We start from the raw sequence: 15010 nt of genomic DNA, 5'->3' as shown, positions 1-15010 counted from the left end.
CGTCCCCGGCCGTCCCGCCGGGGTCTCGCCTCCGCCCGGCTCTGGCCGTGCTGGCGGTGGCGCTGCTGGGCGGGCATCAGTGCCTGGAGCTCGGGCGGCACCGCCGCCCTCTGGCTCCGCCTGGCCCGAGCCCGGCCCCGGCCCCGACGTGGGCTCCAGTCCCGGCCCCGGCCCCGGCTCCTCCCGGGCCCCGCGGAGGACACACGCGGTGCGGCCGCTCCCGCCGCCCCCGCTGCGGCTTCCCCGGCCCGAGCTCCGCCGCTCGGCAGCGCGGCCGTCGGCCCCGAGCCGCCGCTGTCCCGTTCCAGGGACAGAACGCCTGGGGAGGGCCGGCCCGGGGCGCTCGGGGAGCGCTCGGGGGCCGCTCCTGGCCCCGGGCCGAGCGCTGACAGCCCCGTCCCGCCCGCAGGGAAGGCGCAGGAGGAGGCCCTGCAGGAGCGGTACCGGCTGGGTTCGCTGCTGGGCAGCGGCGGCTTCGGCAGCGTCTTCGCAGCCACGCGGCTCTCGGACGGCGCCCCGGTGAGCGGCGGGGCCGGCGGCGGGCGCAGGAGGAGGGGGCGGAGGTGGAGGAGGAGGAGGAGGTGGAGGAGGAGGAGGGGGATGGGGCTGCGCAGGGCAGGCGGGCGAGCTCAACTCGCTGCTCTCCCTTGCTCGCAGGTGGCCATCAAAAGGGTGCCACGGAACCGCGTCCGGCACTGGGGCGAGCTGGTGAGTGAGCGGGGCCAGCGGCAGAAGCTGGGCAGGGATGAGCCGAGGCCCGGCAGGGTGGAAGCCACCAGGACACCTCGAGGGAGAGCGGGCGTAGGGCCAGCGCAGGGCGCAGAGCATCCCGGGCTGGGTGAGGGGTTCCCGACCCCCGGCACGGCATCAGCCCCACTGATGGCATCGCGCTCCTCCCGCAGCCCGACGGCACCAGCGCACCCCTGGAGGTCGTGCTGCTGGACAAGGTCTCCACTGGCTTTCCCGGTGTCGTCCAGCTGCTGGAATGGCTTGAGCTCCCCAACGACATCGTGATGGTGCTGGAACGCCCAGAGCACTCTCAGGACCTGCACCATTTCATTCGGGAACGGGTGGTCCTGTCCGAGGAGTTGGCGCGGGATCTGTTCCGCCAGGTGCTGGAGGCCGTGCGGCACTGCACCAGCTGCGGGGTCCTGCACAGGGACATCAAGCCCAAGAACATCCTGGTTGACCTGGCCACCGGGCAGGCCAAATTGATTGACTTTGGCTGTGGCACCTACCTGCAGGACACAGCCTACACTCGCTTTGCAGGTGAGCCCACACAGGGGTGTGCTCTCAATCCCGTCATCTCATGGCCCAACACCTCACAGCCCAAGCTGGGTGTGGCAGCGGGGATTCTCCCTTTTGCTGCCCTTCATGGCACTGAGATTTCAGCTGAGCTGCTTTTGAGCAGGGCTGGGTGGGGAGCCAGCTTCCAGCCCTGCTGGCAGCCTTTGCCCACCACTCTGGGCAGGACTGAGGCTAGGGCTGGGCAGCCAGCCCAACAAAAACACCCATGGGTGGGGTAGCAGAGAGGGGTGGCCAGAACCTGTGTCCCAGCCGGTTTGGGGTGCAGGTGAGAAAGGGCTTGGACTGCTCCACTCACCTGGTTTCTTTTGGCTTCATAATGGTTTTTGGGGCAGTGCAGGCAGGGAGGATGAGGGCATGGTTTTCCCAAGCACTGAGTGGGATTTTCCTCCTCATGGTCGGGCCTTGCCAGGGCTTCCACTGCTCTCTTCCAACCCCAGTGGCTTCTTTTCCATCCCCGAGTCTGTACACAAGTCCCAGGTGCTGGCGAGAGGGCAGCGGTCACCCCGTGTGCCACTGGGGCGGCCCCCACACACCCAGGGATGCTGGAGCCAGGCTCAGGGAGCAGCAGCGTCCCCCTGATGAACCCCATCTGTATTCCATAGGAACACGGTCATACAGCCCCCCGGAATGGACCCAGTTTGGCTGGTACTACGGCAAGCCAGCTACCATCTGGTCCCTGGGCATCCTGCTGCACCAGATGGTCTGCGGGGAGCACCCTTTCAGGAGGGGCTGGAACATCAGCTGTGACCATGAGCTCTCGCTGCCAGGACGGCTCTCTCAAGGTGGATCCTCATCTCTGGCCACGGGGGCAATACCAGTGCTGGGAGACAGCAGCAGCTCGTGAGCATCCCTCTCTGGCAGCTGCTGAGGAGGTGGCACATGTCCTGCTCTCCTGCTCTCCTCCAAAACAGGGAATTGATGGGGAAGTTTAGGCCCAGCTCTGAGCACATCCAGCATGGCCTGGGCACGGGAATAGTGGGGCAAAGCCAACAGGAGCCTTCTCCAACTGACCGGTGGTTTCTGGTTTCTCTGTCCAGAGTGCCAAGATCTGATCAGGAGGTGTTTATCCATGCTGCACTCGGACAGGCCCTCATTAGAAGAGCTGTTCCGTGATCCCTGGCTGCAGGATATTGATCTGCCCTAGAAGAAGGGAGAGAGCCACAGGCACACTTTGATGCAAGGCCCTGGTAAGTTACAGGTCGACACATGCCTTGGCAATCAGAAGCAAAGGAACGCAGACATTTTGTCCTGCCTGTGCCACTGCCCAGGGGTCATCAGATGGGAACACGCAGCCCTTGTGCTGGAGCTGAGCTGCTCTGCCCAGCACTGCTGGCCACCATCCGAACTGGTTTTGCTTGTCCTGGTTCCCTGACAGCTGGGGCCCTGGGCAGAACCCTGACAGCCTGGGCTCACCCCAGGGAAGGAGAAGAAGCCCCTGGAGAAGCTGTACCAGGTGGGGCTGTTGCTGCTGGGGACAGTGAGGACGACATCAAGGATGACAACCTCTTCCTCCACCTGGTCACCGGCAGCTGAGGATGATGGACTTTGATTCTGACACCTTCTCCAAAGCCAGGCTGCACAGGGAATGTGCAGATGAGTCCACACACAGGGGGATGCTCCCAGATTTGGGCATTGCACAGCCTGGCCGGGAACCAAAGGTTCCCCCATTGCTGGGGCGGATGCAGCTGATCCTTCAGTCCGCTGCCAGGCTGCTTTTGGCAGGGCTAGGGGGATGGGCTGGGGTGCTGATGAAATGGGAGTGGGCTCCTGGCCCTGCCAACAGCCCCAGCACCCACCGTGCCCCGGGCTGGGGCTGGGGCTGGGGCAGCCAGCCCGACACAAAGAAACCCCCATGGTGGGAGCAGAGGTGGGACTCCAGAACCTGTGCAGGGGCTGCTTTGCTTTGCAGGCAAGGAAGGGCTTGGGCTGCTCCACTGCCCCTGTTTGCTTTGGGATCACCGTTATTTTGGAGGGCAGTGAAGCGGGGAAGGGAGACAGCCTGGGCTTCCCTCACCTGTGGGTGGGTTTTTCCCTGGCCTGCAGGGGTTGGGCCTTCCTTAGCCCCTGACAGAGATAAGATTTTTGACCTTTTTTCTTGTTCCCCTTTTTGTCTGTAATCTATTTTCAATAATTTGTTGTGTGTTTTTCTAGAGGAAGCGTTCCAGGTGGGGTCCAGTCTGGATGGGGAAGTGCTTGGGAGCAGCTGTGGCGTGGATGGGCCGTGCCCTGGGAGAAGGATGAGGACATCGTTTGGGACCAGCTTTTCTTCCAGCGAGGGATGGCGTGAGGTGGGTCCTGTCTGCTTGGCATGGTGGGATCAGAGCTTTGGGGAGATGGCAGCGAGCACAGGAGCATCCTGCTCTGGGCAGCTGCTGAGGGCTGGATGTGCCGTGGCCGGCTGCAGGCTGGGCACATGTCCTGCCCTCCTGCTCTGCTCCCAAAGGCAGCAGGGATGGGCAGCTCTGGGCACAGCTCTGGGCACGGCCATCATGGCCTGGGCACTGCGGGCGGCTGGGACAAGGGGACAGGAGCCTTCAGCTGACGGGCGCTTTCTGGTTTCTCTCCTTGCAGCCGGGCTCTGCGCGTGCTGAGGCTGCTCTGGGCTCTGCCAGGGCTCTGCTGGAGCTCAGCACCGGGCTGCAATCAGCCAAAGAAGAAATGGGGTGACCTGCAGCACAGACCTGCTTGAGCATTTCAGCATCACAGCTCAAGTTTGCAGAGTGTACACCTCCAAGGGCAAACATGACACCACCCAAAAATTAAACTTGTTCAATAGCTTCTGAAATGAAATCAATCTGGGATGACCCCAAATGATATTTTGCAACTTGCTCAAGCTGTAGCTCAGCCCTTCTCTGAACTGTTCTCTCCCCCACCTGCCTTTTACTTCCCAACTGCTCCCTCTTGTCCCCCAGTGAGTTCCCAGCCCATGGCAGTCTCCATCACACTGTTGCCTTCCTTGGTGCCCCTCACCATGAGGAAGGCCGAGCCCCAGGCTTGGGGACTCATCCTGTCACTGGATGAGGAGCAGCAATGTCTCAGAGGTCCAGTGGGATTTTAGTGTCATTCAGAGCTGCTTTCCAGCCCTCAGCTGTCCTCACTGCTGAGTTCCCACTCCCTTTTCCTCGTCCTTGCAGCAGGATGAGCTCTGTGAATCCCCTTGAGCCTCCCCACTCTTCCCAGCCCACGCACCCACCTCAGTTATGCTGAAGCTGCAGCTTCTCTGTCTCCTGTGGCACACCAGTCCAGTCCCCTGTGCGGGGAGCCCCAGCCCCAGAGCACAGCACTCAGCTGTGCACTCCGGGCTGGAGCAGCTCCCTCCCAGCCCCAGCCCAGGGACTCCTTTGGCCCCGGGGCTTGGGGCACTGTCAGCACCCGCTGCTCCAGCCACCGCTTCTGCTGGTCCTGACAGCAGCACCCAAAGTGGGGCTGATCCCAAGGGAGCAGCAGCAGGGCCTGGATCTGATCCCTGACTCTGGGGCAGGGCTGGACAAATGACACCCAGCAGCAGCAGCAGCACATGGAGCTGACTCTCAGCACAGCCCCTGCCACTCTTGCCTCCCGTGTGCAGCGGTGTCACAGCAGCCTGAGGCACCTGGGAGCACCCTGAGCCATGCCAGGGTCAGTGCCAGGAGCATCCCCTGGCGCTGTTTAAAACCGGCTCAGCAGGAACTGGGGATGCAAACAGGATGAACCTGAGCATCTCCCACCAGCAGATACCTCAGAGCTTACACAGTAACACGGCCGTGACTCTCCCAAACTGGATTTAGGAATGGCACACCTACTGCAGCCATTGGATCATGAGCTGCCCAGATCCCTTTGGGACTCCTGCTTTTGGTGTCTCTGCCTCCTCTCCCTGCCCCAAGGAGGCTCCTCTCTTCCTCTCCCTGCCCTGACAAGACAGTCACACAAATAAAGACATGGGATTACCAGGTGCTGAGGAGCTGTAGAAGGAGCCTTCTCTAGGTCTGGCCTGTTTCCAAAACCCGCACAGTCTCCCTCAGCAAGGAACCTCCTTGTCCACCCTCTCCAAGGGTGTCAAGCTCAGGAAGGGATTCCTGACACCCTGTCCAGCTGGGAGAGCTCCCGTGTCTCCATACCAGGGGATAAAACCAAACCCAGGAACCCTGGGGGGACTGAGATTGTGGCATGGGGACATCTGTATTTATTTCCCAGTGGCAAACAAAAATGTGGAATGGTGCCAGAGCTTGTTTTGATCTACATCAGCTTTTGATAATTGTCCCTCCTCCTGACAGCGACTCCTCTGCAGCTGCACTGGGAGATCTCTGGGGCTGAGTCCACTAAGAGGAGATTTCAGTGGGGCTGAGGTGCTCGAGGGGGCCCATTTCAATGCTCTGCTGAAGTCCAAGGACATTGTGTTTCCCCGAGGAGCAACGCTCCTTTCTGGCACTCACTGCCCCGTGAGGGACATTATTCAGTTGCTGCCATTGGGTGAGTTCCAGCCACAGGGAGAGGGAGGAGGAGATGATCCCACCCATGGCTGCTGCTGGGTCCAGACTCTGGGTGAGATAAAGCCGAGACAGAGCTTCAGCATCTCCCCCAAAATCACAGAATCACAGAAGGGCTTGGCTTGGAAAAGACCTTCAAGTTCATCTCCTTCCATGCCCCCTTCCACTATCCCAGGCTGGTCAAAGCCCTGTCCAACCTGGCCTTGGACACTGCCAGGGATCCAGGGGCAGCCACAGCTTCTGTGGGCAAGTTCTGATCTCTGCCCAGGTGAGCAGGGACAAGACCCAAGGGAACGGCTGGAGCTGGGCCAGGGCAGGGCTGGGCTGGAGATCAGCAAAAGCTTCTTCCCCCAGAGGGGGCTCAGGCACTGCCCAGGCTCCACAAGGAATGGGCATAGCCCAGAGGCTGTTGGAGTTCCAGGAGCCGTTGGACCCCGCTCCCGGGGCTGCACAGGCTGCGATTGTTGGGGCGTCTGTGCAGGGCTGGGGGCTGGACTTGATGATCCCAATGGGTCCCTCCCAGCTCAGCCCCTTCTTAAATTCTCACCCTTTGGATCAGCCTTTGTGTCCCTTCGAGGCGCTGGCAGAGCTGCTGGGGACAGGGCAGGAGCGGGGCAGCCCCAGCGTTCCCCTGTCTGTGACACCCAGAAGTGACAGCCCCAGCGCTCCCCTGTCTGTGACACCCCAGAGTGACAGCCCCAGCGCTCCCCTGCCTGTGACACCCCAGCGGTGACAGCCCCAGCGTTCCCCTGTCTGTGACACCCCAGGGTGACAGCCCCAGCGTTCCCTTGTCTGTGGCACCCCAGTGGTGACAGCCCCAGCGTTCCCTCCCTGGAGTCGCTCCAAGGGAAGCGTCCAGAGCCGCGTCCAGTCAATGGAACTGTCCGGCCACTGACCAGCCCGGCCTGGGCTGATGTGGATTGCTCTGCAGACAGCTCGGGGAAGGTGTAAGAGGCCGTCTGAAGCCCCCACATTTGCCTACCGGTTGCCACAAGCAAAAACCCCTTCCCCCATTACAGTACCGGCTTGGAGAGAGCGGCAGTGCAGGTGCAGTTGCTGTACCGTTACGTTAGCTGTTCCGAACAAGGCCTGGCAAGGAGTTGGCAAGGAATTGGCAAGGACTTGGCATGAAGCCACCAAGGAACGGCCTACTGCATATTTGCCCACTCTCCTCCTGAATCTGAATGAACTTTTAGGGTGACCCTAATCATCTCTCACTGAAGACCTCTCATCTGCCCCGTGACCACTGTGACAGACGGACGGAGATGGAAAACCCTCCTCCCAAGGACTGAGACTGAGACCCCTCCCACAGGGAGAGGGGAAACCACTAATGACACGACCTGTTCTTCTTCAGTAATTCCAACGGACTTATTCTTCATTGTGTTCGTCCTGCCTTGGTGGTTTCAGTGGACTCACCTGTTCCCCCACAGCAATCACAAGAGACTCTCATTGTCCAGCATGTTCCCCCCTCTTTCCTCTGTGGACTATAACTGTGAGGATCTCGCCTGTGTTGGTAGCTATTCCTATCCCCCTCTTTTCTCTCTCTCTCTCTCTCTATCCTTTTATCTCCTTTCTGATCCCCACTATCGCATTTACTGTTTTGGCCCTTAATAAAGGCGCATTTGTTGTGATTAACTGATAGTCTCTTGCTGTTTGCCGTTTTGCACTTTTGGGATTGGTGAAAAGAACCATCACGACACCCCGCACAAGCAGATCGTGACAGATGGCCAGGGTGTCAGACCCAGCCAGCAGGAGTTTAGGAGGGCTAGGTCGTGTTTGACCAACCTGGTCTCCTTTCATGACCAGGTGACCCTCCTGGTGGATGCAGGACAGGCTGTGGATGTGTCTGTTTGGACTCCAGCAAGGCCTTTGGCACTGTCCCCCACAGCACACTCCTGGAAAAGCTGCAGCCCACGGCTGGGCCAGGAGCACTCTGTGCTGGGTTCAGAACTGGCTGGATGGCCGGCCCAGAGAGTGGTGGTGAGCGGTGCTGCATCCAGCTGGGGACAGTCACCAGTGCTGTCCCTCAGGGCTCTGTGCTGGGCCAGCTCTGTTCAATATTTTTATTGACCACATGGATGAGGGCATTGAGGTTTTCATTGGTAAATCTGCAGATGACACTAAGCTGGGAGCACGTGTCCATCTGTTGGAAGGCAGGAGGGCTCTGCAGGGACACCTGGAACAGTTGGATGGATGGGTAGAATCCAATAGGATGAAGTTTAATAAATCCAAGTGCCCAGTCCTGCATTTTGGCCACAATAACCCCCTGCACTGCTCTAGGCTGGGGTCGGCGTGGCTGGACAGTGCCCAGGCAGAAAGGGACCTGGGGCCACTGGTCGACAGCAGGCTGAACACGAGCCAGCAGTGTGCCCTGGTGGCCAAGAAGGCCAATGGCTCCTGGCCTGGATCAGGAATGGTGTGGCCAGCAGGAGCAGAGAGGTCATTCTTCCCCTGTACTTGGCACTGCTGTGCTTGGCATTCCTCCCCTGTACTGGCACCCTACCTCGAGTGCCGTGTCCAGTTCTGGGCTCCCCAATTTGGGAAGGACATGGAGGGGCTGGAGCGTGTCCAAAGAAGGACAACAAGGCTGGTGAGGGGTCTGGAACACAAGTCCTGTGAGGAATGCCTGAGGGAGCTGGGGTTGTTTAGCTTGGAGAAGACTCAGAGGTGACCTTATCACTCTCTACACTCTCTGAAAGGTGGTTGCAGTCAGGTGGGGGTCGGTCTCTTTCTCCTCACAGCAACTGACTGAACAAGAGGACACAGTCTTAAGCTGCACCAAGGGAAATTTAGGTCAGCTATTAGGAAAAAAGTTTTTTTATGGAAAGGGTGATAAATTACTGGACTTGTTTGTCCAGGGAGGTGGTGGAGTCACCATCATGGGATGTGTTTAAAAAAAGACTGGATGTGGCACTCGGTGCCATGGTTTAGCTGAGGTGGTGTTAGGGCATGGGTTGGACTTGATGACCTTAAAGGTCTCTTCCAACCCAGCAATTCTGTGATTCTGTCATTGTGTGACATCACAGACCAGGTTGTGGCATCATATAGTTGGCTGTGACATCTCTGGTTTATTATGCGACATCACAGAGCAGGCTGTGACATCAGAGCATGCCTGTATGACATCACAGAGCAGAGCAAGCTGTGAGGTCAAAGAGTGTGCTGTGACATTATAGAGTGGCTGTGTTCCATCACTGAAGGTGTTGTGACATCACACAGTGGGTCTGTGTGACCACAGAGGTGCTGTGTGACATGTTAAGTGAGTTCTGCCATCACAGAGCAGGCTGTGACATCACAGAGCAGGCTGTGACATCACAGAGGAGGTTGTGATGTCACAAAGTTGGCTGTGACATTACAGGCTGGCTGTGTGACATCACAGAATGGGCTGTGAGGCCACAGAGAAGACTCTGCCATCATAGAAAAGGGCTCTGTGACATCACAGAGCAGCGGTGTGATGCCACAGAGAAGGCTGAGACAATAGAGAGTGGGTTGTGACATCACAGAGCTGACTGTGAAATCACAGGGCAGGCTGTGACATCACAGCGAGGCTGCATAACATCACAAAGGTAGCTGTGCCATCATAGAGCTGGCTGTGACATCACAGGGTGGCTGTGACATCACAGCCTGGGCTGTGACATCACAGGGCAGATGTTGTGACATCACAGAGCACACTGGGACCTCAAAGAGCAGGCTGTGACATCACAGGGCACCTGTATGAAATCACAGGTGGCCTGTTACATCTCCGAGTGGGCTGTGTGACATTACAGGGCAGCTGTGTGACATCACAGGGGCTGTGTGACATCAGAGGTGGCTGTGTGACATCACAGGAGGTTGTATGACACCACAGGGGCTGTGTGGCATGGGGTTCCAGGGCAGGGCAAGGCTGGACCTGCCCCTTCCTCCCCCACACACAAAAAGTTTCCAGCCCACAATCTCCTCCAGTCTGTCACAACAGGCAGTGTGGGAGGTGAAATCCCAGCTGTGGCCATGGGCACCTGCAGGAAGAAGGACAGCTCTTTTCCAGAGGAATGAAAGCCCCAGTTCTCGGTTTATTTCTGATTTAATTGCCTGGAATTTATTTGGTTTTGTTGTTGCTTTGTTTCCTTTTTTGTGCCTGAAGTGTCCAGTCAGGAGCAGAGTGACGCTTGCCAAGGAACTTTGTGGTGCTGTTGCTCAATATTAAATCTGGTTTTTGCTGCTCCCTTGCTGGGGATTTTTTCAGCGCTCTCAAGCCCTTGTTGGCAACAGGGTGAAGGAGCCCTGGGCCAGGCTCTGGCCCTGAGGGACACGGGGACGCTGCCGGGGGGTCCCTGTCCCCTGTCCCGCCCCCCATGGCCCTGTGTCAGGCTCGGGGGTCGATCTCGTGGAACATCCTCTGGGGGAGGCTGCGGCGCCGGGGGCGGGGGTAACCGGGGGGACAGGGGACCCCGCTGTGCACGAGCAGCGTTGGACTTCTCTGGGGGAAATGGGAGGGGGGGCTGGGGCAGAGTCACCTCCCCAGTGACCTCACACAGCCCCTGTGATGTCACACAGCCCCTGTGGTGTCACAACCCACTCCTGGATGCCACATAGCTCCCTTGTGATGTCATAGGCCCAACTCTGCGATGTCACTCTGTGATGTCACAAAGCTGTGCTGTTACAGAAGATTCTGTGATGTCAGAAATTCACCCTGTACTATGACGTCACAAAGTCATCCAGTGACATCACAGTCTGTTCCATGATGTCATAGCCTGCTCTATGATGTCACACAGCCAACTCGGTGATGTCACAACCCACACTCTGATGTCACAGAGCCACTCTCTACATGACGGCAGAGTCTGCCCTATGGCCTCACACTATGATGTCACACCCTGCTGTGTGATGTCACAAGCCCCTCAGTGATGTCACAAAACCCTCCCTGTGATGTCATACTGCCACTCTGTAATGTCACAGCACACACTTTGACCTCACTGCCCGCTCTATGATGTCATACAGCCATGCCATGATGTCACAGCCTGCTCTCTGATGTCACACTGTCCCCTCTATCATGCCATAGCTGCTTGATGACCTCACACAACACGCTCTGTGATGTCATAGCCCAGTCTGTGACCTCACACAACCCACGCTGTGCTGTCACACAGCCCCTCTCTGACATCACAGCTGCTCTGTGCCTCCGTGACACAGCCACAGAGGCGCTGCTGTGACACAGCCCCCTCTGGGACACCCCACAGCCCCTGCCAGTGCTGAGCCCCTGTGAGCTCTGTCTGCGCCCTGCTCGTGTCCCTGCGATGCCCTGGCAGTGCCCCAGCCCTGCTGGGCTGTGCACAGGAGCTGCTCCTGGCCACAGCTGTCTCTCTGCAGCGCTGCCCTTGCCAGGAGCTGCCTCTGGGCCAGGAGCCTGGCCCAGCTCAGCAGCACAGACACAGCACCAGGACGTTAATGACCCTCTGGGGCTTTGGTGCTCTTTGCATCGGACCCAGACCTCAGAGTGTGCTCAAAGAACTTCTCAAGAACTCAAAGTCAGATTCAAAGCCCAGACTTTCTTTAACTTTTAATGGGTCCCACTGAGGGACACAATTCATGTGAAAGTGTCCCTGGGTTCCAGTTAGAGCAGAACACTGGAGGCAGTGATGACAGCTGGGGACAAACAAGGCAAAGGTGTCTCTGGTGCTGAGCAAACCTGGATATCACCATGGTGTCCTTGGACCTGCATTGTCACACTGACCCACGGTTCCATGAGGTTCCCCAGTGTCACCATGGTCACTGTCAGAGGCTGGATGAGATCAGTGTCCCGAGACACCTTGGGTTGAGCTGTCAATCAGTCCCACAGCTGGGACAGCACTAACCCGGCTCTGAACGCCCGAGCAATCACAAGACCCAGCTGGGGGGAGGCCCACGAAGGCCCAGGGGCTTAAAACCAAGGAGCACAAGGTCAGCCCCTGCTATGGACTCTGCCTTCTTCTAGGGTTTGTGTCTCACCCACACTGGAACCCCAGGAGCTGGGAGCCACACGTGTGTCTTTCTGTGGAGCTTCTGTCTTTCTGTCTCTCTGTCTCTTTCCTCTCCTTCTAATGCTCTTTCTATGGAACATTTTTGGGTCCCTGAACAACTGAAGTGTTTAAGGCTGAGAGGTCCAGCTTGTTCTGGTGCTTTCCATGAACTGATTGAACTCTTGATTTATGAACCAATGCACTAGATGTGGAATCCTCTACACTGAACTCAGAAACAAACGCCCTCTGTCAGAGCATTTTCATCTTCTAGATCACTTCCAAGATGCCCATGGCGATGTTGCAATGATTATCACACAGCTCTCCATTTCTGGATGCAGGCTCTGCAGATTCTTTCTCTGCATTCAGTCAGGCTTGCATTCCCTGACAATTCCTGGTAGCCCGTCATGGTTTCTTAGGGCAGAACAGTAACAATGAAAACCTTACCAATGGCACAACTGCCCAGCCCACAAGGAAAAGAAAGAACAAGCTGTCAAGTTCTTCAAACATTTGTCCTCCTGTGCTGCAAGAGTTGAGCTGCACACAAGGTGTGGAAAGCCTAGAGAAGCTGCAGCTGGTGGCACATCTTGTGACAGAAGCTGCACCTCGTTCTCCAGGAAAGGTTCTTGGAAAGAGCAAACAGGAGTGTGGAGAAGATTCTGGGAAAACTGAAACAGCTTTTAGGAAAAGAAATGAAAATGGAAAGAAACAATCCAAGATGTTTTTCTCTGTTTATTTTTATGCTCCCCTTTTCCATCTTGCACTGCTTCTCCATCCCCTTAATCCAAATAGATCTCAGCTCTAAGATCCATGACATGGCAAGTTTTAGACACTGTAAAATACCATGAGCTACACACAGTTTTTGCCTTCCCCTGGTTTACTTGGAAAGCAGTGATGGAGACTAAGTGCAGCCCTTGGTTCAGGTACAAATTCAGCATTCAGGGAATGTGCTCCCCTAGGGTTTGATCCTCAGCGGGGACAATGCACAGCAGCGCTCAAGGGGATTCCTGTTCCGCTGTGCAGGAGTCCAGACTCTGAGTCTGGGCTGAACAGGGCAAAGTTCCCGTGTTTGGACAGGCTCAGGGGCTGCCCCTGGGGAGCGGGGGGCTGGGCGCGGGGGCGAGCGGGCAACGGAAAAATGGACACGGGGACAAACGGCCCCGGAGCTTCATTTGCAGCGGCAGCAGCAGCAGCAGCGGCAGCGGCGGCGGCTGCAGCAGCGAAAGCAGACAAAGCAGTGATTTTGTCGCATTCCTCTTGATTCTCCTCTCCCTTTCCCGCTGTCCCCTCCTCTCCCAATCTCTCTCTCCCCATTCCCGGCCGGGCCATGTCCTCAGCCCGCCCCCAGCCCCGGGCGGGTCTGCCCTGGCCCCGTCCCCGTCCCCGGCCGTCCCGCCGGGGTCTCGTCTCCGCCCGGCTCTGGTCGTGCTGGCGGTGGCGCTGCTGGGCGGGTATCAGTGCCTGGGGCTGGGGCGGCACCGCCGCCCTCTGGCTCCGCCTGGCCCGAGCCCGGCCCCGGCCCCGACGTGGGCTCCAGTCCCGGCCCCGGCCCCGGCTCCTCCCGGGCCCCGCGGAGGACACACGCGGCGCGGCCGCTCCCGCCGCCCCCGCTGCGGCTTCCCCGGCCCGAGCTCCGCCGCTGTCCCGTTCCAGGGACAGAACGCCTGGGGAGGGCCGGCCCGGGGCGCTCGGGGGGCGCTCGGGGGCCGCTCCTGGCCCCGGGCCGAGCGCTGACGGCCCCGTCCCGCCCGCAGGGAAGGCGCAGGAGGAGGCCCTGCAGGAGCGGTACCGGCTGGGTTCGCTGCTGGGCAGCGGCGGCTTCAGCAGCGTCTTCGCAGCCACGCGGCTCTCGGACGGCGCCCCGGTGAGCGGCGGGGCCGGCGGCGGGCGTAGGAGAAGGGGGCGGAGGAGGAGGAGGAGGAGGAGGAGGAGGAGGAGGGGGAAGGAGGAGGAGGTGGAGGGGGCGGAGGAGGAGGGGGATGGGGCCCGGCGGGGCGGGCGGCGCGCTCAACCCACTGCTCTCTCTTGCTCGCAGGTGGCCATCAAAAGGGTGCCACGGAACCGCGTCCGGCACTGGGGCGAGCTGGTGAGTGAGCGGGGCCAGCAGCAGAAGCCGGGCCGTGCCGGGTGGCGAGGAGCCGGGGCCCGGCAGGGTGGGAGCCGCCGGGAGCCCTGCAGGGAGAGCGGGCATGGGCTGAGCGGGGCATGCAGAGCATCCCGGGCTGGCTGAGGGGTTCCCCTACCCTGGCACGGCCTCAGCCCCACTGACGGCATTGCGCTCCTCCCGCAGCCCGACGGCACCAGCGCACCCCTGGAGGTCGTGCTGCTGGACAAGGTGTCCTCTGGCTGCACTGGTGTCATTCAGCTCCTGGAGTGGCTTGAGCTCCCTGACAGCGTCGTGCTGGTGCTGGAGCGTCCGGAGCGGTGCCAGGAGCTGTCGGGTTTCCTGGCGGAGCGGAGGTTCCTGCCGGAGGAGGAGGCGCGGGGGCTGTTCCGCCAGGTGCTGGAGGCTGTGCGGCACTGCACCAGCTGCGGGGTCCTGCACAGGGACATCAAGCCTGAGAACATCCTGCTCGACCTGGCCACCGGGCAGCTGAAACTGATTGACTTTGGCTGTGGCGCCTTCCTCCAAGACACAGCCTACACCCAGTTTGCAGGTGAGCTCTGCCGGGGGATGCTCCTGGGCATCTCATGGCCCAGCCGGGGTGCAGCCCCAGGGCTCCCCCTATTGCAGCCAGGATGGGATTAATGCTGGAGCCAAGCTGATTTGGGTGGGGGTGTGAGGGGGACCAGCTCCAGCCCTGCCGACAGCCTTCAGCACCCACTGTGGCCTGGGCTAAGGCTGGAGCTGGGGCAGCCAGCCTGACAAAAACCCCAGTGGGGGTAGCAGAGAGGGGCGTCTGACCCTGTGCCCTGGATGGTTTGGTGTGCAGGCGAGAAGGGCTTGGACTGCTCTGCTCCCATTGTTTGCCTTGACTGGTTAACATTTTTGGGGGGCCGTGCAGGCGGGGAGTAGAGCGGGCTTTCTCCACCACTGGATGAGTTTTGCTTTTGTGTGTCATGGCTGGGCCTTCCCAGGATTTCTGCTGCCCTCTTCCAACACCAGTGGCTTCTTTTCCAGCCCCAAGTCTGTACACATGTCCCAGGTGCTGGTGAGAGGGCAGCAGTCACCCTGTGTGCCACTGGGGCAGCCCCCACATGCCATGGGGTGCTGGGGTCAGGCTCTGGGAGCAGCAGCGTCCCCCTGATGAACTCTGTCTGTGTTCCACAGGA

The 15010-nt window shown here is 59.4% G+C and overlaps 1 protein-coding gene across 1 annotated transcript; it reads left to right on the top strand.

Annotated features, from left to right (window-relative positions):
- Window positions 1-427: 427 nt before the first annotated feature.
- LOC137466988 (serine/threonine-protein kinase pim-1-like) lies at window positions 428-14366 on the top strand (the record flags this gene model as incomplete). The annotated part of the gene is made up of 7 exons (XM_068178572.1): window positions 428-519; window positions 658-708; window positions 903-1269; window positions 1911-2125; window positions 13530-13601; window positions 13773-13823; window positions 14028-14366. Coding segments are annotated over exons 3-7 (933 nt in total), but the record flags the coding sequence as incomplete, so codon positions are not given.
- Window positions 14367-15010: the final 644 nt, after the last annotated feature.

Source organism: Anomalospiza imberbis, unplaced genomic scaffold (genome assembly GCF_031753505.1).
Source record: "Anomalospiza imberbis isolate Cuckoo-Finch-1a 21T00152 unplaced genomic scaffold, ASM3175350v1 scaffold_49, whole genome shotgun sequence".
NCBI lineage: Eukaryota > Metazoa > Chordata > Aves > Passeriformes > Viduidae > Anomalospiza > Anomalospiza imberbis.
This window is presented reverse-complemented; position numbering and strand designations above follow the sequence as displayed.